At 35.4% G+C, this 25,234-nt stretch overlaps 1 protein-coding gene across 3 annotated transcripts in view; it reads right to left on the bottom strand.

The window, feature by feature from the left end:
- Window positions 1–25,234, bottom strand: part of LOC125068001 (formin-like protein) — a 77,166-nt gene that overhangs the window by 4,185 nt on the left and 47,747 nt on the right. The window contains exons 2-17 of one of the 3 annotated variants that reach the window (XM_047676933.1): window positions 16,027–16,197; window positions 10,345–10,424; window positions 9,569–9,708; window positions 8,949–9,172; window positions 8,024–8,272; window positions 7,805–7,948; window positions 6,910–7,026; window positions 6,195–6,323; window positions 5,634–5,745; window positions 4,672–5,006; window positions 4,182–4,392; window positions 3,184–3,756; window positions 2,583–2,746; window positions 2,135–2,236; window positions 1,784–1,885; window positions 663–777 (exon numbers count right to left, since the gene is read on the bottom strand). In XM_047676933.1, coding sequence (XP_047532889.1) covers window positions 697–777; window positions 1,784–1,885; window positions 2,135–2,236; window positions 2,583–2,746; window positions 3,184–3,756; window positions 4,182–4,392; window positions 4,672–5,006; window positions 5,634–5,745; window positions 6,195–6,323; window positions 6,910–7,026; window positions 7,805–7,948; window positions 8,024–8,272; window positions 8,949–9,172; window positions 9,569–9,708; window positions 10,345–10,424; window positions 16,027–16,197 — 2,934 coding nt within the window. In that variant the 3' untranslated portion in view covers window positions 663–696. The remainder of the gene's footprint in view (window positions 1–662; window positions 778–1,783; window positions 1,886–2,134; window positions 2,237–2,582; window positions 2,747–3,183; window positions 3,757–4,181; window positions 4,393–4,671; window positions 5,007–5,633; window positions 5,746–6,194; window positions 6,324–6,909; window positions 7,027–7,804; window positions 7,949–8,023; window positions 8,273–8,948; window positions 9,173–9,568; window positions 9,709–10,344; window positions 10,425–16,026; window positions 16,198–25,234) is intronic. The other 2 variants (XM_047676932.1, XM_047676935.1) reach the window with 2 other exon arrangements.

Below are 25,234 nucleotides of genomic sequence, written 5' to 3'. Positions count from 1 at the left end.
CGTTTACTTGCACTACAAACCACATCAGAAATACAAAGTATTAAAATTCAGCAGTAGAATTATTTTTAAGTGAGTCCCAAGCCAAGTGGGCGGAAAAACCTACAACGGGTTGTCTAGTCAATACAAACAAATTATCTTATTATATTTATATAGCCTTTCGGTATTAGTTTCGTACGAATTTCCAAATGTTAAATGGGGATGTGATTCGGGTGTTGTGATCATGCTGATGGCGTGTATTCTCGTAAATAAGCCTTAGTTCATTTTCTCACATTAAATCCTTTATGTCCATGCTGATGCCAATTTTTGTTTTATTTACCCTTGTTAGTCACTTTGATTTCGTTATTTATTAATTTAATGTGTGCACAATGTGATATTGTTAAAATATCGAAAAGTATTTGTCGTTAAAGAATATTTGATTCTAATAAATCAAATATTGCAAATTTTTTTTTTTATTTAACTTATTGACTGCTAGAAAACCAGATTTTTTATACGAATCTCATCAATGGTATTTTTATCAGAGAATTTAAATCGAAATACAAAAATGATCTTTATAGAGCATTGTACACAGATTAAATAAAACAAGACTGTTTCCCCCTTTCAATTTTGTTAGTACACACGCACACATTAAAATAGGCCCCGTTTAACAACTTCCAACGACTTACTCCTAGTCGCGCTAGGAGACCTAGCTAGGTTAGGCTAGGCTAGGTCCGGACTGTGCCTCAACTGAGACAAGTGTTGCTGCAATAGGCCTGCGCTGACGGCCGCGTAGTTAAACCTCTGTGAGAATTCATTGGTGTTACCATCACCTCTACTCGTTTATGACAAATATGGCAACATTTTAGTCAAACAATAGAATTAAAAATTACAAACTTCATTAGCTGTTATATTTTACATTAACTGCATTCTTATTTTTTAATATTAAACATAACAATTGATCTGTTACCATATTCATCATTCAGTTTAAAAAACCGTAACTCCAACACCTCGTTAATGAATTTAAGGTAAACTTTTGAAATGGTGTTTTATTAAACTACTTAAATATCGCTTATAAACGGAGCTTAAGAAACTAAATGTACATAGTCTCTCTTTTTAGTTATTATTGTTTTATCTGTTAATTATAATATTACGAGTCCCTGACGAAAAGAAATAAAAGTATAAGTATTTAGTTTCTTAACAAAATAAAAAAAAAATCAATGAAATTAGTAAAAAAGAATAACACCAGCAATATTTGTGATTAATAACAATAAAATAAAAGAAAAAATCTAAAACGATTTTTTTATTTGACCTTTTAGTTTTTTTTTTTAATAAAATATTTACAAATATTGCTGGAAAAAAAATAATTAAATATCGATACTACAGATTATAAAATTAAATAATATGCAAATCAAGGCTACTCAAAACGCATGACTCCATACACCGCTGAAGCATTACGTAGAGCCATTGTTAAGCGCAAATAAAAATAATGCTGTATTTCTGTCTGAACAATGTAATTGTTATTTTTAATAAATCAGAAGTCCTCAAATATGGCTCATTGTATACAATTTAGTAAAGTAGGAAATGTAATGAAAACTTATTTTAAAACATTGAAATTATGAAACAGATGTATTATTAATAAATTAAAAGATACTGAAAATTAAGCTTTTAATATAATTCATACAATGGACCCTTTAGACAGGTGAGACCTCAAAAGCAAGTCGCAACGTACACAAATTACATGAATATGGTGTGTGTGTGTGTTTGGGTGTGTGTGTGTTTGTGCGTGTGCGTGTGTGTCGGCACGTACCTGTTGTTTCTTCTGCGCGAGCTTGGCCTTGACGGGGTCGAGGCTGTCGGCGTGCGCGGCTTGCTCCAGTCGCCGACGCTGCTCGTTCTCCATGTCGGCTTGCTGTTCGTACATATTAGTAAACATGAGTGACAAAGACAGTGATGTAATTAGCACATCGATGTTAATTATAATTAATGTAGTTATCGACATAAATAAACCACCACCAAGAACTTAAATAATAAAACAACATTAAAATCGTTCAAATATTTTTCACACGTCGTAATATTTATGTTTTTCCAAATTTTATTGGCTTTATTTGAATAAAATAATTATTGTATCGCTTTTAATGTTTAAAACTGTACTCGTTACCTTAAACGCTCTAGTGAACCTCACTAGTAGAGAGAAGAACGCGTTCGCGTCACAGCTACGCGGGGCCTCGCCGAAGTACTCCACACATGCCGCGAATGAATCCTGCGGACATAATAATTAAAACTTAGATAAATCGTATATCACTTTATGATTTTACTGTTTTACAGTATTATAACTTTTGTGAGTTATTAATATTAAAATATATATCTGATTGTACGCCGAGTCGCTTATATGCAATGAAGCAGTGCGTCGTATTCTAAAAGAAAAAATATCCCGCTGAGTTTCTTTCGCCGGTTCTTCTCAGGTCCGAGGTGTTAAATTCCGAACCGGTGGTAAATTTTTGACCATCAACAAGCAAGTGTAAACACTTCTACATAGAATAAAGATTTTTGACTTTGAGTGTCTCGTAGTTCGCGGGCCGAGCGTCACCAGAGGGCGCGGTACGCACCTGCGCGTGCTTGGTCTCGGCCCGCAGGCGCCGCAGCTTGTCCACGGCGTTGGCCACGAAGTCGCGCAGCACGTGCGCCGCCCCGCGCGCCTCCCCCTCCCGCCGCGCCGCCTCCATGCCGCGCTCCAGCTCGCACACGTCCGCCACCACGTTCTCCAGCGACACTGCCGACGTACACGGCATAATTTAATGAACACTATCGACATTCTATTAAATATTTTCTATTTCATACATTACATATATCTCCGATGTTGTGACAGATGCAAAAGAAGTCTAAGCCTAAACTGAAACTAATTTCTTGTAACAATTTTTGGAAAAGGTAATGTGACTTTCAGAATTAAAGACAGTTGTCGTTTAATTCCACAAAATTAAGCCTAATATCACACTGTTGGGCAAGGTCCTCATCTCGCTTTTAAGGAGAATGTTTGAATCTCACTCCACCGCAAATGTGAGTTGGTGGATAATTCTAAGATTAGTGCAGCTCTTATCGAAAAATATCACCGATTGTTCACCGTATTGCATCGTGCATATGTCAGAAGCCAGGACACTTATTCATTATTTAAGTGAGTAGTAAGTCAAATATAAATGATTCCGAACTCACCTTGTGCTGCTTTGTCGATATACATGAGTTCAGTGTCGAAATTCAGCAGTTCTGGGAAATTTTGTCGTATCGTCGCCACGATGTAATGCAACAGCGACACTCTCTTGTCCGTCGACTTTGTGTCCATAAGAGTATCCAGTGATTGAAGTTTGAATCCATACGCTGGACCACGTTTACTGCTATTCAGGTAATTACCGAAAGCCAATATTATTTCTAGAACATTCCGTAACTTCTGCGACGACTTGACCGAGGACGAACCGGATATTATAGCGTGTATTTGCGGCGTGATTAGGTGAATATTGTCGTAGAAGTTGCCCATGTAACTCATTATGGATAGTTTTGCTGATATTCTTTCGACTTTGGCCAACTGCATGAGGAATTTGTCTTCCTCGGTCAATTGATTGATGTTTTTCTTTTCCGCTACGTATTCCTTGTACGCCTTCTGCTCAGCTTCCGTCGGAACCATCCGCTGGAGGATCTCGACGCTCTCGAGAGGTAACTGCTTGAGATCCAACGTGTGAATCGCCGCTATTACTTTTTCCACTGGAGTATCTAGTTTTCTTCGGGAGATTGCTGAAAATTAATGTCGATAATTTAATTAGATTGCTATTTATCGATTTACTTTTTTATGATATAGGAAGGCGGACGGACGGGCCACCTGATGGTAAATATGCGAGGAATGTTTAATTCTTTACATTGCCAACACGCTACCAATGTTGGGAACTATAGGCGATTGTTGTGCACTATTAAGAAGTTATGATTAATATATCTTTGTTTAAAATACAACACCAGTGCACTTATATATTTAATTCCACTTTAATTTTACTTCGAAATATCCGGTACCACTTTCGTCAACGCTCAAAACGCCATTTATGCAAATCCATAGTGAATATCATAGATCGAGCTCTCGACCAATGACAATGACCAATGACAATGTCAAATGTTGTTTTTACGGCTTTCCCCGTTAGGGCTGCAGTCGAGGCCAAGACGGCACGCACCGATGTTGCGCAGGCGCGCGTGCTCCAGCAGCGACACGGTGTCGGGGCGGCGGAAGCGCTTGCTGGGGAAGGACGCGAGCGCGTCGTCGCTGACGAGCGCGGCGCCGCCGCCGCCCGCGCCGCCGATGCGGAACTTCTCCTCGAACTCCGCGAAGTTGATGCGCCGCCGCGGCCGCTCCTCGTCCAGCTCGTTGAAGATCGTGCCGCGCACCTGCGCCCGCACGCACGTTAGACGAGGCGTTATACGAGTCGCACTCGAGATTCCGAGGGAGTAGTCGTATTCAGTGGATCTTAATGAAGTGATCGTACTTTATTGAGATCCATTATACGTAACTATGGGGAAGTTTTTATTTAAAATTAAAAACATATAGGACATGTTCAAATGTGTATTACGACGTACAAAACTGAGGGGGACGAAATAAGCCAATTAAAAAAAATCATAGCATCGTGTCATTTATACGTTATACGAGATTATATGTTTATAAAATACCTGATTTGGTTTTAGCGCGATCCAGTTTAACGTCGGTAACTTGTATTTCGTGTCCACTTTCCTCTTAATCGTCATGGCGTCTGTGTGGTGGGGGGGCAGCATCAGTCCTGGCGCGGGAGGAGCCGGCGGGGCTGGAGGCGGTGGGGCTATGACCGGCGGAGGGGGAGGAGGCGGAGGTAGTGGTGCTGGCGGTGGAGGTGGTAATACTGGTGCTGGAGGGGGAGTTGGCGGTTTAGGTAGGGGTTGGTGTGCGTCTCCGTTGGTTAAAGTTCCAGGTGGCGACACGTGACCGTTGACGGTACCGTTACATAGAGCGTGTGTAGAAATAGCACCCACTGAAATACACGATAAAGATTATTGTAGTATAATACAAATACAAGTGCTACAATTAGAGAATGTCTTCTTACAGTGAATTCAAAGTAGAAGTTAATTCGCTATTGGACCTGACTGATAAACAGCAAATGTAGACTAGCGGTCTTTTCTTAAAAATGTTAAAAATATACCATTTAGTAAAAAGTAATAAAATTGTCTATGTCTAAATCTCATGGTCTTTCATTTGCCCATCTCGACTGACACTATTAACCAATCACATATAGTTTGTTCGAAGATCGGTACGTAACATAATATTATGTTGACATACTTGGTCCCTACCACCAAGATTCTCAGTTTGAAAACCAGTCTGGGTACATAATAGATATCACTCAGTCAACATAAATCTAACAGTCAAGCAGCAATATTTTGTAGTGTTCTGGTGTGAAGGATGAGTAAGAAAGTGAGAAGGTGTAACTGGAGTCAGTTCTCACACAAGGGACATAACATTTTGTTTCTTAAGTTTGGTAGCGCATTGGCCACGTATGAATGGTAAAAACCTACGTCACCAATGTCTATGGGCAGTGGTGACCACTTACCATCAAGTGGTCCAATTGCTCGATATCAAATACTTTAAAAAAAGTAGAACTTACTCGAAGCACCCCGCGGTAATGATTTAGTGAGAGATTCCAACTCCTGAACTTTAGATTCGAGCATCGACTGTCTGTTCCTTGAATCTTGCTGCGCTCGCCTCAGTGTCGAAACCTGATTATACACAGAGTATTTATATATGATGACTTGATCTATGTAATTATTCAGACTAATGACGTTGAATTAAAAAAAATGTGGTTCTTATTATATGCCTTTATATCTTATATCTTATGTGCCTTTATTAAATCGTTAGTTTACTAATGTTATAACATTTACATTAACTGATTGTATTCTATACATTAATCGCAGTTTCAGTTCGAAAGATTAAATTAGAGATTAAGAATGTTTCCTATTTCAATTGAAAGCAAAACTATTCTATTGCAAATTTGTTTAAACAAAATTTATAATACAATATACTGATATTGTATTATAAATTTTGTTGATACGTACTGACACCTTTGTTGATACGTACTGACGTATCAACAAAGGTGACCACTTATTATCGGCAACGCACTTGGCAAACAATAAATACGGTGCTCCCTTCCGTTAACGAGCAAACGTACCTCCTCCACGACCTGCCTCCTGGCCTCAGCGAGCTGGTCCCTCTCGTGCCGCACCTGCGCCAGCTCGGCCTCCAGCGTCGCCTGCTTCGCGATGGCTTCGCGCTCCAGTGCTGTTAGACGCTCGTGAGCCTAGTTTCGAAAGCCATTATTATTATACCACTGTAATATTCATTTAAGTATATATTGTACCATAGTTCGCATATTGTATTGTTTTTTTTTTAAATTATATACACAGGCAAACGGGTAAATGGGCCACAAGATGACCACCACCCAGACAATGTCGCTATAAGAAACAGTAACTATTCCTTACATCCAAACTAAGATGTTATGTCCCTTGTGTCTAAAGTTACACTGGCTAACTCATCCTTCAAAACGGAATACAACAATACAGAGTACTGGAGTTTGGCGCTAAAAAATCTGATGGTAGGGTGGTACCTACACAGGCACAAAGCCCTACTACCAAGAAGAATGTTGCCGATAGGAACAAGTTTATGAGTATTTTCAGGATTCAATTTTTGTACATTTCTGTTTAAATTCTCCGACATTTGCACTGTGCTGAATTAGTATTAAAGGTAATTAAGGTTGTAACATAAAAAACAAAAAAAATAAAACGGATATACTTTACATCTTAAATATTGTTTGATCAAATAGGATTAATAAACTTAAAAAAAAATCAATTCAACTGATCAATTGTATGAATGTGAAATAAACGTACATGTCCAAGTTCATCCTCCAGCTCGTTGGCCTTCTCCAGCGCCGCCGTCTTCGTCTCGCTGTCCTCCATGAGCGCCGCCACGTCGAACACGTTGTCGAGGTAGGCCGAGATTTGTACCTGGAACATACAATTATTACATCGTATACAATAACTAATTCAAGAGCGATTGTAATCAAGAACTGTCTTTTTGTTTTCATCAAATTCAAAAGCTGTTAAAAAATAACCTTATATATGATCTAGGTGTATCACTCCTAGCTACTGAGTGGTTTAATTATTTAATAAAATTAATCTATACTAATATTATAACGACAAAAGTAACTGTGCCTATCTGTCCGTCTATACGGCTGAACCGAATTTGATAAAACTTGTTATGAAGCAAACCGGAATCCAAAGGACGGACATAGACTACTTTTTACCTAAAATTTGACTAATATTTAGGTGGTTAGAACGCGTGCATCTTAACCGATGATATTGGGTTCAAACCCAGGCAAGCATCACTGAATTTTCATGTTCTTAAATTGTGTTTATAATTCATCTCGTACTCGGCGGTGAAGGAAAACATCGTGAGGAAACCTGCATGTGTCTAATTTCAACGAAATTCTGCCACATGTGAATTCCATTAGCCCGCATTGGAGCAGCGTAGTGGAATATGCTCCATACCTTCTCCTCAAAGGGAGAAGAGGCTTTAGCCCTGCTCAGAAAATTACAGGCTGCTAATGTGTAATGTATGTAATGTAGGGGCTACTAACAAATATGTAAAGTCATTTTAGGGGGGAAATAATTGAAATACTTATATCGTGTTCTTTTCTAACAGTTCGATTCGGTTTAGTTATATAAAGTCCAGAAGCAGTCATGAGTAGTAGAACTTGATTGTATTTAAATACATCATGCTCACTTGCAAGTCCTCGCTTTCACAGAGCCTCAGCCTCTCCAAGTAGTCGTCTAGCTTGAGCGCCGTGAACTCGTACTGCAGGTGCACCCTGAAGTTCATATCTTCAACCGAGTGAACTATGACATTCACGAACTGCATACACGCCACCTGGGAGCGAAAAAGATACGTTAAGTTTATACGATATAATAAAGTCGATTATATAATTCTATAGAGAACACTCACCATAAATTCGATGTGGAACGTATCATAATTCATGAAGTATTCCATCAATGTGTGGAACCGCCGCGGCTCTCCGACGACTTCCTTGAAGTTATCAAACGCGGACAGGATGATCTGATGGCCTCCCTTCACCAGGCAGATTGCCGCTAGTAATTCCAGCACTAACGCCTTTGTTCGTAAGGAATGGTGGACTAGGGAAAGAGCTATGCTGTTGATAGCTTCCCTGTGCTGAATCACCATGTTGAAACCGTACTGGAACGTGAATTAAATACTAAAATTAATGTCTACCGACAAACACCTTGTATACCAAAATTTTTCGCGAATGATGATTTTTTTTTTTGTATTCTAGAGTGATCTCTCCCATCTCCTTGTCGTTATGATGATGTTGTCTGGTAGACCAATGACCTCTCGCCGTCGTTCCTCTAATTCTCATAATACGATGGGAGGGTAATTTGATACGACCGGAAAGTTAAGGCACAGGATAAACAGCTATGCGTGTTTTCCCAAGCACTCTCTGCTCCTGAGAATTTCTGAATAGAAAACTCATGTCATCTTTGTATTAGCCCTAACTGATATTTCCTGAGTTTACTACCGGGTACAAGCTACACTTCTTTTTCTATAGAATACTTATGCTATATAAAAAAGACCAGACAATGTGCCACACGAGTGTAAATGGTGACCACTGCCCATAGATATTGGCGCTGTAAGTTTTTTTTTTTTTGTAATAAATTCAGTTGTTATGTCACTTGTGCATGTATTTACACTGACCTAATAAAGCAATAAGTATTGCTGCATAGCGGTAGAATATATGATGAGTCAGTGGTGGGTACCTACTCAGACGGGCTTGCACAAAACCCTACAACGAAGTAAAATATCGTTCAACATTGATTACATTCTGAACCCATTTCATATTTATAGCAGAACTCACCTTATTGTTCATGATGGCGCGCATGCACATGATACAGACGTGTATATCGTCCGTGGAAGCCCCCATGTTCAGCCTCGCAGCGTGCCTCGTCCGCCGCCTGGCCGCGGCGGGGCTGCCGACTGTTTCTCCGTCCGAATCAGCGGACCGCGCACGTCGCCTCCAGGTCGCACTCAGGGTCCCGCTGATTTCAGTCGGAGCACTACAGTCTGATGTTGTTGTGTTCGCTAATACGAAACAAAATCCTCAATTATATTTATTATGTTACGATAATGAACTCATATGTTTAAAACGTGAATTGATGAGGGGTATTACATCATGCAAGAATATCTAGTTTATTTAAAATGCGTTCCTATTCCTATTCAATGATTTCTGTACAGGATATATATATTTAAGAGTACGTATATATATTGGCAAACTTGTTGGTATAATATTTTTTCTAGTAGTGTAGGAATACGTTTATTATTTTTTTATTATATACGTGAACATAAACAAATGACTTATGTATATTTGGTGCTATTTATCATAAAGACTGGTTTATTAAAACCTGACTCAAACAATAGATGATGTGTTATAGAAGGGTACACAGCACTAGCGACTATTAACACGTCAGGTCACGTTACCTTGGTTGATAGCGTCGGTGGACTGACTCCTGGCAAGCGCTATCCTCTGCTCGTGCCGCATCATGCTCAGCCTGAAGCTCAGGTAGTCGATCAGCACGTCGAGCCCTTGGTTTTGTTCATTTAGGAATTCCCTCACCCATCTGATAACAAATTGTTATATATCTATGACTGTAGTTAACTTTTCGTTCGAGCATCGCAAGAAAACTACTCACCCGAATTTGATAAAACTTTTTATTTCAAAACAAAACTTATAGTTTGTTTTCAAAACTGGTTTAAATGCCTAGACTAATAAGAATAAATTAATTATCGCTGGGTACCATATTAAGAAACCTCGAAAAGACACAGATTCAGGTCAAGATCTTTTAAATGAGACTAAAAACAAAATATAACCATTTTATTATATAAACACACCGGAAAAATATCCTAATGCTCTTAATAATATAATTAGGCCGCTACGATGACACATACATATACATACATATAATTTTATTCTTAGTTGTATTCGCTTTCCTTTACTATACGTTTATTGATCGCATTCGATTGTATTATGTTAACTATTTGATTTTATATATGTTGAGTCTTTGTTAAATTTTCATAATTGTGTAATTAGTATCAGCGGAAACTTAGCTAATGTATTATTGTATGTATTTTGTGTGTAGCCCTACAATTAAAATAATATTACTAACAGGATCGGTCACATAAGTTTTACGAGAAAGAATTATTTATAGTGATTTAATTATTAGTATGAGATTGTAAATAAATTTCATAATACTTACTCTATGTGATTGGTTCGTAAGGATATTTCTAAATCCCTAAGAACTTGTGTGGATGTGGAGTCGCCCACCATTTTTCTTTTCTGTAAAGTTTTAATTATGGGTTATTATTTATAATTATTTTATATAAGGACATTATAGATCATTTATTCACAAGTTCGGTATGTCAACAAGTTTTATAATACCCAATGGATATTGCTTTGCGGAAGTTTTTAAAATAAGATCTTCAATATTATACCTATATGCGTCTTAAGTTCCTCGTTGGTCCAGTGATTTTATAAAAGGTCGCAGATTTCGAGGTCTTGGGTTTAAGACAGGTCGATAAAAAGTTATATTCTTTTCTGTCGATAAATTATCAGTAACAGCCCGGAGGCTGGAAGTTAGATATGTGTACGCTCCCGTGCCTACATATCGTCGTACAATTTTAAGAATCATTCTGGGGGCGATGAGTGTAACATTTCAAGGTCAAACTAGAGTGCAACGGGAACACAACGGTCAAATGAAACGTTTCCGATGCTAATTCTTTTTTTTTACAATGATTCGATTATTAAAAGTTTACCTATTTAGGCGAATCATAAAATTTGTCGACGATCACGACGACAATCAAAATCAACAGCTACGTAAACGTTACGTTCAAATATCATGAATGTCTCGACGAAAGATTGGCCCACGTCCTTATAAGCAGACAAACATTCCTTTTGTATGCTCTCACAAATTGCGCCCACCGCGATATTTGAATGGTGCAATTATTGAGAGATCTGCTGAATTAGGTTAAGTTGTGAGAATAATTTTCTTTACATACATAAAAGGCAAGGTACTGCACTGATTTTATCAATGCATAGCTTACATTAAATGCTATAAAGATTTTAAATAAGCAACGGAAACAAAGAGCACTAAAGCAGTATAATCCTAGAATTAATTTCCACTAATGTAACTCTAGTTGGCTTCCATAGGAGACTGAGGTAGGTACATCAAAATTAACGCAAAACAAAACAATAGATTAAACTACTTAAAAAAAAACCTGCGCTTCATGACTGATGTGGGGTTATACTGGGTTAGGCTAACTCGTTTGACGTGACGGCAAACGACATGACGCTCTTGTTAGAACCGGTCGCAGTTAAAGATTTTGGGGGTCATATTGATTAAATGTTGGTGGGGGGAGGCCAAATTGAAGTCTTCTATCTTATTGGAGTGTTGAATATATTTAATACAGCTGTGTTTTCTCTCTATAACATACTTACTTTCAATCAATTTTATAGAATATTTATATAGTAATTGGGGGGTGGGTCACAACCCCTACAACCCCTTGATGCGTGTTTATACAAATATATTTATTTTTTTAATGACCATTAATTTCGATATTTCACATAACACGACACAAGAAAGCCACATTCTTTTTTATTAAATAGATTTATTTAAGCTATCTATTGAAGCTGATCTATGATAGATGTATTTAAAACAAGCATCGGAATTAATATCATTTCATTGTGACACCAGATAATGATTTAAAACAATATTTCGATATTGTATTATCCAAGTGAACTCATCGTTATTGTATTTACCTAATGATATAAATGCATCTTATTTATTCCCAGTTGAACAAAAATAAAGTGCGAAGATGGCCCAGCGGTTTGAAGACAAGAATCTGAACCAGAGCTTGGCAGTGCAAACCCATCACATCGCTGATTTCTTACGTACTTTTTGGGGTTTGTAATTAATTTAGTGCTCAGTAGTAACGTAAAACTTCATTAGGAAACTGGCTCGTGTCCAAAGTAAACCTGCCATTTTTCTACCACCAATCAGCAATCATATTGCGTGGTAGAATTACATCCAAACCTTCTCTTCAACCGGAAGGATTATATTCTAGCAGTAGCACATTTACAGAAGATAACAAGGGAAAAAGCTATTTTTTTAAATAGTTTGGACGGACGCAATCGTAGTTTTCCAAGACCTATTCGCCTTAAATAAAACAATTGAGACCTCTCGGACATGTAACAATAAGATTTGAATAATTCATGTTCCCTAATTCTTACAACTCGCTGACTCACGCGAATTGGGATGTCATCCACCTCTAAAAGTGAGTCAGGGTTTAGAATTGTTTAGCGAATGCGACTTGACTCGACCTATGATTATGAACGAGCGACCTTATTCCGATGTTCCTGACGTACACGTATCAGATGGCACTGATTAGACGGACTGATTTTATGTGTTTGAACTCTTTGTTGATGAGATTAATATAGAACATCGTTCCTACTGGAGTATTAGAAACATGTGACCATATGCTGTACGCCAACTTAAGCCGTTTGTTGTTTGTTTCTTGTCGCTGAATCGACTTTATTGATTCGAAAACAAATACTATCAAATTCTATACTTGTTATATCAGGATAAAAAATACTATTAAGTGTTTTGACCGAATGCGGCCAAACTCAAGGCCATCTGCGCAGGAGATTTTATACTGCGAGTAGTGACTAGAGTGGGATTACTTTTAAAAAGGACGACCGGGTATTTGTACCTAACACAATATTTACAGTCTTATAAGCTAGCCGCTAGACCAAAGGGGCAGCCATAAACTAGTAAATTGTATCAAGGAGAATTAATGTACTTAATAAAATATGATTGACTAATGGGCCTAAATAATTTCGAAATATTCATCGATACAGTGCTTTCCTTGTTAGCATCGATGTATATCTGTACAATAATGACTTGATAAATAGGTCGTAATTTAACACGACAAATGACCTAAGCATATTTACGCAACCAATCAACGATGCTAATGCTTAATAGACCTTATATATAAAATATTCACATGTAAAGACGGTGACAATAGAAATGACGTAACACGCTCAGAAGGAATCTTCAATAACATCGATTGCTGTCACTGTGATTCATCACGAAGACGTTTGTAACAATCACTTACGCCCAGACGGAGATTATGATGGTCTATTGAATGAAAGACAATGTATATCAAAAGGTCGATGTCTCTATTCAATTAATTATCTGTAATGAACAACTACTAATAATTACCAGATTACATAAATAATCCGAACGATTTTAACGATCAGAAATCAATCATAGTGGCGTCGCAGATACAATTCTTAGAAAAATAAAAGAAGAGGGTATTGCGGACTCATTGAATATATTTGCGTACCTATTCTAATCAAAGTTTCTAATTCTAATAAAGACAAGCAAAACTTAAATTTACGTATTTCATGCGATTTGCTAATAGCTCAGATATCAATATAGCTGAGTTATTAGCACTACTAAGAGTTGACGATTAATATATCTTTATTTATAATACAACACTATTACACTAAACTACTTATTTCCACTTTAATTTAATGTCCAAAATTCCGATAACAGTTTCTTCGGCGTTCCAAACGCCATTTTTTCGCAAATCCATAGTGAATATCATAAATTATAGGCGCAATCCAAGGGTCAAGTCGGATTGCGCCTATGTGTTATGTGTTGCATCGAATAATTATTTTTGATTATTTAATTCAAAGATAAATATATTAATTTTATGAATTCGTCGAATCTTAATTTGAGCTAAAATAGTTTAGGTATAATCTAATCAACCATGTACGTCGTAAATGTAACTTTACAAAGTTGAACAGTACTCGAAGGAAACAAAGGTACGAGCGATTTGCACAGAACGACTGCGGTTAGACTATTAGTTACTGTCCCTCGGAATTGCACGGTACATCGACGCAGCCAGCTGATGTATTGCGCTTTGTGCCACTAACGGTACTTAGTAGGGCGCTGTGCTCTATGATCGTACCTTTCGAATAATATCGTCCCTTGTGGTTTTGATTACCCTGAATAGCGTAGCAGAGCCGAGAAGGCCCAGTGGTTAGAACGCATGCATCTTAACCGATGATTGCAGGTTCAAACCCAGGCAAGCACCACTGAATATTCATGTGCTTAATTTGAACATCGTGAAGAAGCCTGTATGTGTCTAATTTCAACGAAATTCTGCCACATGTGTATCCAGCAACCGGCATTGGAGCAGCGTGGTGGAATATGCTCCAAAACGTTCTCTTCAAAGGGAGATGAGGGCTTAGCCTAGCAGTGGGAAATTTACAAGCTGCTAATGTTTTGTAATGTCAATGTAAGCTTATCTGTGTATTCATTTTATCCACACATGACCTGTTAATTAATTGTATTCCAGATATAAGTACTTTTATTACATAGGAACTCTATCGGGAATAGGGTTTTATAGAGCACTTGTTTGCGAGGGAAATATTTGCTCATCAGTGACTCAACTGGCAAACTATACTTCATACTGCTGTGTATTGAAACACAACAGTCAGAAGTAGTAGTAGTGTATTGTCAACGAGGCGAGAGTAATTACTGATACAGGGATATACGAGTAACATCTTAGATCAAGTGTTTGGCGTCGCACGGACGATGTGAGAAGTGGTTTGTATTCCTTTCAAGGTCAAACGTTGTTACTTTCAATGTATTTAATATATTCGTGTCATCACGTGCAATTTGAAACTGTATACGTATACATTTTGATATATTATTGTTTATAAATATACATATTGTTAGCCAACTTCAGAAAAGGAATTCACAATTCAGATGAACCATGATTTTTACGTACAATCGGGCGTAATTCTATATAGACGAATTTGCAAATTTATTTTATTGTTCGAAAGTAGATTTTTCGAAATTTTCCTTTGGTTTGAATTTCGTAAAGATCTGTTTCAGAGAAAACGGAACTCTTCAATAAATGGCAGCAAATCAATGAATAATATTGAAATCAGTTTTTTTGTTAAGAATCTTTTTATTATTGAATGATGTTAAATGAGCAAATCTTGTAAACGGAACGGATCGGAAACGGCAAATGTAGTATTTATTATATATACCATTTTGTTCTGTTATCTATATGTACTGTATGTATGTTTTCTGAAAAAAAACTGTTTTTTATTACTCGTATTATATTATGTTCGAGCCAAGCAGAGCGCGGTCGCCATAATTTTTTTAAATTATTATATTGTTTAAAATATCTTATTATCTTATAAGGAAAGACAAGTTTTGCGTTATTAATTTATTAGAGCATAAGAGGAAATAATATTGCGCGTAATATGATTCACAGAAGCTTTAGATTTAATTTAGAGCAATTTAATGCAAGGCTGCTGGCGCTTCCTTATTGTCGACAATATTTCAGCATTTAGGTATCTACTAGATTTATGACACATTATGCTAGGAACACTTGAAGATCAGTTATATATATATATATATATATATCACCAATAATTTACTAATTGAAATATTTAAAAAAATACCGTATATTATTCCCTACATACACACAAACAAATTTGACCTCTATAATATTATAGTATAGACCAATTGGCTTCTTATAGCTTAAGGTGACGTGAGATTACAAATTTAGCAAAAACTAAATTATAATAATAGGCAAAATCTATAAACAAATCTTAAAAAAAAAAATAGTAGCTATGCCCCGAATTAATTAAAGAATTCCTATTTACCCCTCCTTTTAAGCTTATCATTTGTGTACCCAAGGGGTCAGGATCGATCCTCCGACTTTTAACATCGCTAGGCGGCTCGTAAATCATTGCGCAATAGACGCTTAAATCTATGGATATTATTACAAAATGAATATATATACACATTTATATACATATATATTAGAAATTTAAGTCCTTTATTGAGAATGCTTACCCTATGACTCCTGGAGGCTTTAGGGTCGAGGTAGGTTCGAAGTTTGTTGAGGTAATGAGCCGGTGAGTCCTTCGCCTGCACCATGTCCTGGTCGCATATGATCTCCCATTTCTTTTCCAGGTCGTAATTGCGCAGCAGCTTCGCTTTATCGGGCGGGAGATCCATTGAGGCCTGGAAGTAAATATAACAGTAAACATTTATACTCATACTTAAGCTAATTTTATTACACATAAACTGTAGGTCATGGATACAAATTCGGGCAAATACTGAAATTCATCTAGTGATCAGCGCTAAAGGATAACATCGGAAGGTGCTTAAGACTTATTAAATTCTTCCAACTGTATCCTTCAACCCTCAGGGCCACCACCAATAAGCACCGTGGTGAAATATAATATATTTTGTGGAAAGAAGTTAAATTTTTTACAAAGCGGACTTAACTCTTTTCTTCAAATTTAAATGAAACCAAATGGTAAGGGTACCCACCGTAACAAAAAAAAAATTACCAAATCAGTTCATAAATGCCGGAGTTTTGAGAGCATTTATGTAAAAAAAAAAAATCTACCGTTTTTGTTTGATTTCATTACCTCTTTCATATTTAAGTCGGTTAATAAAAGAGTTGATTATAAACACGACCAAAATACTCGTTAACCCTTATTTACTTATAAAATAGAGACGTCAATATTAGTCTTGTTATAATACTTTTAGTAAAGCAATAATTTCCTACGTCGCCACTAATAGGTATATTGGGCAGACAAGGCGGTTATGCCCATGTGGGCAACCTGGAGTGGTAAGTAGTCGCCACAAAGACATTTTAACCACACCTTACATCGCCAGTACGCCACCAAGTTTGGGAACTGAGATGTGATGTCCCCTGTGCCTGTAGTGTTACGGGCTAACTCTTCAAACCGGAACACGACAATAGTAAGTATCGCTGCGCTACTATTGAGTAATCTAAACTTTTAAATCAAAACGACCGGAATTAACACCAGCACACGTACGCTTAAAGATATTTTATCATTTTAAACTGTCAGTATAGTGTATTCGTTAAATGGAATTACATCGTAAAAAATACATAACTGGTCACCATTAGCATATAAATGAGCTAAGAAAATAAAAAAAATAACAAATAGAGTTATAACAGATATGCAAAAAAAAATTGAATAAGACACATTTGCGTATACGAAGCGAACATTATCGTCGGCGGGCGTATTTACACAGGCCGCCATTGAACCAGTTAGCGGCGTAACGGTACAAAAACTTAATGGGGCTAGGGTTATCGATATGCATTTATCTAGGATGTATATCTTTATATCATATCACGGGTATTAGTGGTTCAACTTAACTTCGTTCACGTTTTAGGGGTTGTTCTTCAGGTATTGGACACAAGAAAGTAGCTAGTCCTTCCTTGGAGTCCAAGCTTGCTTCATACTAAATTTTATCAAATTCGCTTCTGTGGTTTGGCCATGAGAGAGCAACAGACAGACAGGCAGTTACTTTAGCATTTATAATATTTATTATGATAGACCAAAATATATGTTTTATACGTAAGAATAGTACTTTAATTTATACTATTACATAAAGCTGCCGTCTGTAGGTGTGTTTTTGAATGCATTATATCAGATCTACCGAAAGAGATAAGATTTGAAAAAAATAAATGATTTTGCTTGAAACTTTATTGAAAAACATTAAAGACTATACGATTATTATTACAAAACTCTATGATATTTAATTGTATCAAAATCCTTAACATAACAGGTAAGTTTAATGAAAGTGAACCCGCGTGGAATAGTATGTCTATTATACAGTATAAATTTACGTACGTAATTACGTATAGTCTGTTCCAACCGCAAGATGAGTTATTAAAATAGTCAATTTTAACATTGTATTGACGCCATGTCATCGGTCGAGATCTTGTATAATCAATGATAAGTATATACATTCGCGAAAAATTGGCGTTTCGACTGTCGGCGAGGTTATCGGAACTTTGTAAGTAAAATTTCAGCTCAATCGATTGAAGATATCTGCTTCAAAATTAAGTAGCAAGGTTCCACCCGAACAAACATACATGGCAAATTAAATAAAAGCTTTTAAAAACAAATTGAATATACAAGTACACAGTACACAGTGATGTGAGATAGTGTTGTATTATATCCAAAAATATATTAATCAAACACTGTCTGCATAATTTTTTTTTACGTTTTTTTTTGTTACAGTTTAAAATACTTATTTGTAAAAAAAAAACTTATTTTATATACTTTGATTACTAATTATTATTTAATTATCTTATTAGATTTACTCCGTGTTTTTATGTAACAGTGGAAGCTTTGTTGGCTTATTGAAGACTTATTTTGGTATCAAATGTTTGTGTATTATACTATGCTGTATGTTTCCCGAATATAAAATAAAATAATTAATATACGAAAACTATAAGCAAATCGCACGTAACATGAATATGTAAATCTAAGTTTCGTCTTTCGTTACTAGTTCTTCGATTGGAATAGGGAATGGGTACAAATATAGACGATTCCGTTGAAAGAAACATAAAATTCCACCCACGCTTATTGAGCTGAGCAGGGACACGAAGAAGGAACATCTTATATATTAATAGCGTAAGCCGATTTTTGTCCCAGTGATTATGGGACTATAGCTGCACATAAAAAATCGGTTATAGTCTTAGTTTGAAGAGCTCCAGCTAGTAGGTGTGCAGAAAAATAAAAAAGAAGAACCTTGATTCCAATTTGATAAACTGTTACGATGTAAGAAACAATTAACTTTAGAGAGCGGAAAAAAGTTACTGGCTGCAAAAAAAAAACAAATTTAAAACGTGCGAACAGACGTCGTCAGTTTAAAATGAAATTGAATCAAAACAAAACCTGCCATAGGTATCGAAATTCCTAAAAATCTGTTGAATAAACGCGAAGTTTCGCGGGCGACCCACTAGTGGCGCAAAAAATATTGAACAAAAGGGTGAGAACCGTTAACTTTCATGTCCTGCTCGGCGGTGGTGCTCGAATGAAGCATTACACATCGGAGCAGTGTGGTGGAGTAAGATCCAATCATTAAAAATTAAAATATCAACCAACATTGAAAAGTGCCAACCTTAAAACTTTTCTATTATTTTTATTTTATTTTATTTGTTAAATTTATTTATTTTACACATCTACACTTTCGAATACGTCTTGAAGTCGTGTGTAGAGTGCAATAGGGTTGCCCACCTTTTGTGCAATCACATAAAAAAGAATATTAACACAAGATTATACTTTATAGAAGATTTTAATAAAGTTAATATTGTTACGCGTTTACATACAAGGATCATTTTACTTCTATATTCTCACAGGTAAACCGAAACTGGGTCCCGTCAGCAATAATTTCCAGATAAGGTTATATTTCCCTAGAGAAATACGGCTCCAAAATATACGTTACTCTTCAAATACTCATACAAGCACTTGTATCTTATAATATTTTACTTGGTGGAAGGGCTTTGTGCAAGCCCGTCTGGGTAGGTACCACCCACTCATCAGATATTATACCGCCACACAATAGTACTCAGTATTGTTTTGTTCCGGTATGAAGGATGAGTGAGCCAGTTTAACTCTAGGCACAAGGGACATAACATCTTAGTTTTATGGGCAGTGGTGATCACTTACCATCACGTGATCCATATGCTCGTCCGCCAATATTAGCCATAAATAATAAAAAAAATATGTAGACATTTTTGGTATCCACAAAACACATTATGGTATATCTATTACAGTTCTGACAGCCTTCACCACAACAATACCTTGATCGACGATTTAAGGCTACGTTGACATATTGACCTATATTTCAAAAATATATGCAACAAAAACTAAATATAGTATCGTGTAAATATTTAAATAATAAACGAACTAAACGTGGTCGTTACAGAATAACCAGAAATTTACCAATTTTGTTTATGTTAGGTATATTCCCCAGTAGACATCAGCCTGATTAATGAAATACGACACGGCTTCAGTAAACGTCATTTAACTTTTTTAACTCTAATTGCCTCGTTCATCTAACGGCTAAATGTAACGCCGCAAATCCTAGGTTCAAACCCCCGCTAAAAAAGGGCCGGTAAACAATTATTAAGTTTTTCATATAAGGGTCGTCATTGGCGACGACTTACCATCATGTAACCCACTAGCCCGTCTTACCTATAATATAAATAAAAAAAATCTAATATACTAGACAGATAGACACTTTTATCACTAATATATAATATTTTTTAATTAATGATATTTGTTATAATGTTCAGCCCTGGTTAACACGTTTCAAGTGGAACTTGTTCATCTCTATGTTCAAAGATTTTGCATACGATAGAACTAATGAGATCAGATGAATCTCAATTGCAAATTATTACCGTATTCGTACTATCGTTGTCGTAATAAGATAAACGTACGAGATCATTATTTAAATTAAAAATTGCCTTCGACGTAATTTATTCCGACTTTATTATTTCATTGAATCAATCAACTTGGAGTATTTTCTTTTATATAATGAGATAGCACCTATTATTTATAAGTGTTTATTTTAAACCTTACTGAACCGGCTTCGCACAGATATGTTTTTTTAGACGGGTACCTTCGCAGTCGTACGCAGAACATATCAACAATGTTTCCCTACAATCGGACAAATGATTTAAAAACGCAGTAGGACACACAAAGAAAATATTAAGAAAAAAAATCATGTATTGTTTACATTTTATAATCGTATTCTGATTAGTGTCTTACCTATATTCAATTTTGGGGTTGGTTATTGATGTTTCGACTAGTGACTTAAATACGCGAGAATAATAATTAAATTAGACGGATATAATTTACATAAAAATGTTTTCGTTTAGAACAAAAATAATATTTCCGATGCGATCTAAATCTTTTCAAAACATAATTTACAAACAGACAATAGTATTACATATATATATATCGATTTCGATTTATATATATTTATTTCTCAATATAAAACGAAAAAAGGGTTTTTATATAATTAAGAACCTTCGTGTGCACACGTGTTAAAATTTTATTTAAATTCCAACCCAACCAAATAAAACACAAATCTCATTTCACAAAGATCATTCCTCTAATGACTTTTAAACCGTTGCTTACGATGATGAACGAGCACATAACAAGATCTTAAGGTGAACGACCTTACGTATGTTTACAGCAAATATTGAATCCGATGGTCCATTCACCGCCTACTCCATTCATTTTTTTTCCGATCGCAAGAATTGAAATGCGCACACTCGGTTTCTAGTGCCTTGTCGACAGTTTTATCTTTATTGATGTGACTATTATACTTTTTATTAAAATAACTTTTCTTTGGTTGGTTCTCATAGTAAAACTTCAAGGTCAAATTTGTTTGATAGAGGGCGAATCTTTAACGTTTCTTACGTCAGGATGCATCTTTTACGAGCAGCCATGAGTTTATTCTTGTTCTATCATGATTTTTTACTAATGATGTATTTATATATCGTGTATGGAAATCAGCGTACCGTAAAACGCCGATTATCCAAATTAATTGGGACCGGGGTCGATTCGGATAGTCAAAAATGCGGATAATCGGACATAGACTGGTAATACTAACTGTCGCACGTGGAATAAACTTTATTAAGTTTAACAAACACAGTTCTACAACCATAACAGTTCAAATATATCTGGACTCCACCGAGTTCCGACCTCTTACAACAGCACAAAACAAAAATTATTCGTTTTTAATTTTTTATATTACGCTTAGGACCGATTCGGATAATCGGCGTTCTACTTTACTAATACATACTAATACACATACATACTAAGTTCTAACTGCACGCTTTTAAATTTAAATATATGTAATTGTATTTTATAATATTATTATTATAAGTTAAGATTAAGTGGTAAATTAAAAAAATATAATAAAAACAATTTAAAATTATTTTAAAATAGCATTACAAGTAGATGCATAATTCCTAGATGATATTGCAGAAATCGATAATGTACCGCATTGTATGTAAATACTAAATGTGCGTCGAGGTGTAAGACACGTGGTGTCATGGTGACCATCTTGATAACCTTGCAAGTGCCTAGGTCCATGTCGAAAGCCATGGGTCAAAGTTTACACATTGTTTATACAGGATAGGGTTGCCATTTTATCCTTTAGTGCGGACAAGAAAGAAAACCAATGACATTTTAATCCTTATCATGTAAGTCGTTATTGGCACCACTTGATAAAACTATTAATGAGAACCGAAAACTAAAAATGACTGTGACATGGCTATTTAAACGGAATACGTGAAAATAGCGGCCAAGATACATGAGAATGTTTATTCTTTAATATTTGTTTTTAAAAATAAACCTAATATGAGAACTCAGCGGTGATCGGATAATCTACATACTTCTTTTATACCAACTTCCAGTAAATCGTTATCGTTATCGAAATGTATACCTTGGATTTATAAAAATAAACAATGGTATGGAAACGAAGCTATTATTAAAATTTACTCGAGGTCCTCCCTATTTATTCCGAGTAAAACGGGACGCGTGGCCACCCTAGAATGGGATATTGTTCCTTAAGTGTTATTTTCTATAAACACGATTAGAAAGTAATATGGACTTCATAGATTCATCGGTTTGAAATCGGTTTTGTACTTCTTGGTACAATAATAAAAATATAATACGGACATATATAAAATATATATATTTTTTAGGATTAACATTTCCTAATTTTTTGCATATATAACATTATAGATGTAGGTAAATTCATTTAATCATATTTTTTTTACTATCAAATTATATTTTTTCTTCTTTCGTGAATTTTTGATTTATTTATAGATATTGAATTTATTTATAAAAAAAATATTCGACGATGAATTTAATACAATAACAAAAAAACATATAGTAAGGAATAAGATACTATTATCTGGGAAACATTTAATTATTTCTTGACTGGCAACACTATGGGACTACATTAACTGCAAAATGGTCTGTGGTTTTATGCACGAGTAAGAATTATTGTACATTAAAAAAATACATTTCTTATAGTGAAATTAATAATAATGTAAAATTAATCATACTCTGTCTAACATCAATATAATATTGCATCTGTTCTCTTAAATACACACGATCCGGTAAGTAATAGGATTATTATAATTATAAGCGGTGTACTCATCCATTAAATAGGCTTTTATACGCAACCTGTTTAATATTCTATAAGATTACACTATTACATGAATATCGTTTACATAAGTATGCGTGTGAAGTTCCCACCGTGTTTATTTAAACAAAACAAGTAATACTTTGGAATACGCGAACGCGGATTTTTAATATGGAGATTTACGTTTTTAAGAAGTCGTAATGCGTACTTGAAAATTTACTTGAAACTTTATAAAAATCAGTTACATATAATAAGTAACCGTAATTGAACAAGATAATCTACTCTTATTACGATGGCATTTTTAAAGTTTATAAATTTAACAAGTTGCTTCGTGCGGTTTAAAGCGCTTTAAACTTTACTCCGCCGCTTCGATTGTAGCGTAATTCAACGTAAACTTTTATAATTTTTCATCGACGGTTAAAGATTTTGAAATCGTAATATTAGATTCTAAGATTCAACACTTCAGCTATAAGTATGTACCTATAATAGAGTATACATATGTTTATATAGTATATTCCATCACTATTCATCCTATAAAATAGTCGTATTTGTAGACACTTACATTAATTTTGTACAACATAAACATCAACGTTTATTATTATAAATTAAAATGAAAATAAAATTTCCACACGAATAAATGTGACAAAATATTTGAGCAGTCACCTATTAAACACACAAATGTGTTCTTAGTTAAATATTTGCCAAAGACTCGGTAACTGTGAACGTTTTGTCAACATTTGTAGTCACCATTTATTTCTCACCTAAAGTGAGAAAAATGAATATTGTTAAACAAAGGCAAAGGGGGTAGATTATCGTCTAGTAGCGGAATATTAATAAATTGTAACTTGAAACTTTGAGAACTAATTACTCGTCTTCTGACTTAGTCCCTTTAAAATAATTTTATGGAAAAACAGAAAGCCTCTAAATATCCCACGGAAGTAGAATAGTCTCCTATCCTTTTTAGACACGTTTTGGACCTTATTCTATCACACTTCTCCACTACGATTTGGTTAAAAGACAATTACCAAATTGTTATCCGAATCATGCAGATTTGCTCACGATATTGTCTTTCACCATCGACCGGGAGATAACTCAGAACGTCAAAGTAGAATTCATACTAAGTTCCCATTGCCCCACATTTTATTAGAAATTTCTTAAAATCCTGTAGTGAGCGTTTAATTCGCAAAAGGAGTGCCCAGTGACTATGCTTAAGTTCATGTCAATTAAAGATATAATTTCGAAGATCTCTTGTTAAAATGATATTTTTCTTACATACACAATACAGATTAAAAATATTCAAATAATATTCAAATGAAATTAAAATTCAAAATAAATATGAATACGAGTTTGAATCCGCAATCTTCGGTTAAGATTCACGTGTTGTCCGCCAATAGACCACCGCGGCTCAAACGCAATTTAATCGTAACAATAAATTAATTCCATTAGCACTCACTCAAATGGAAGTTAATTCCAAGTAATATCGGTTATTTCGTAAAAGGCTAACTCGGATTGTGATACGTATTTTACGAGTGGTTCGTTTTTACGACGCCGCCGTTAGCGCTAAAGTTAAGACATCGCTGATATTAACCCGTAATACCTTTCACCTTTTATCTTATCAACTCACCTCACGATTGAATTGAAGAACAATTCAAGCATTACTATTTGTTGTATCCGCGATGGCCCAGTGGTTATAAGACGTGAGTCTTAACCGATTTTGCTATTTTGCTAAATATTCATTGCTTTTAATTCATTTGCTATTTTGTTACATCAATTTGCATTTATAATTCTTGTCATGACCTAGGGTAACATCATGAGGAGAATCTGCTATGTTTGTCTACTATATAGTAAAATGAGCTTCCCTAATTGGGGCATTCCAAAGCCAATTGATTGAAAATAAAATGAAATCTATTACTTTGTGTAATCGGTGGTTGGGCTTGAGCAATACCGTCGTGATAATGACCACTCATCACATAGGCTACAACCAAACAGCAATATTTAGTATGGGGTTCTGGCTTGGAAAGTAAGTGAGCCAATATTCGTTTCAAAAGTTTCCAAGCCAGAG

This window comes from Vanessa atalanta, chromosome 13 (assembly GCF_905147765.1).
Source record: "Vanessa atalanta chromosome 13, ilVanAtal1.2, whole genome shotgun sequence".
NCBI classification, from domain to species: Eukaryota; Metazoa; Arthropoda; class Insecta; order Lepidoptera; family Nymphalidae; genus Vanessa; species Vanessa atalanta.
Note: the sequence above shows the minus strand (reverse complement) of the source record. Positions and strands in the feature narration are given on the sequence as shown.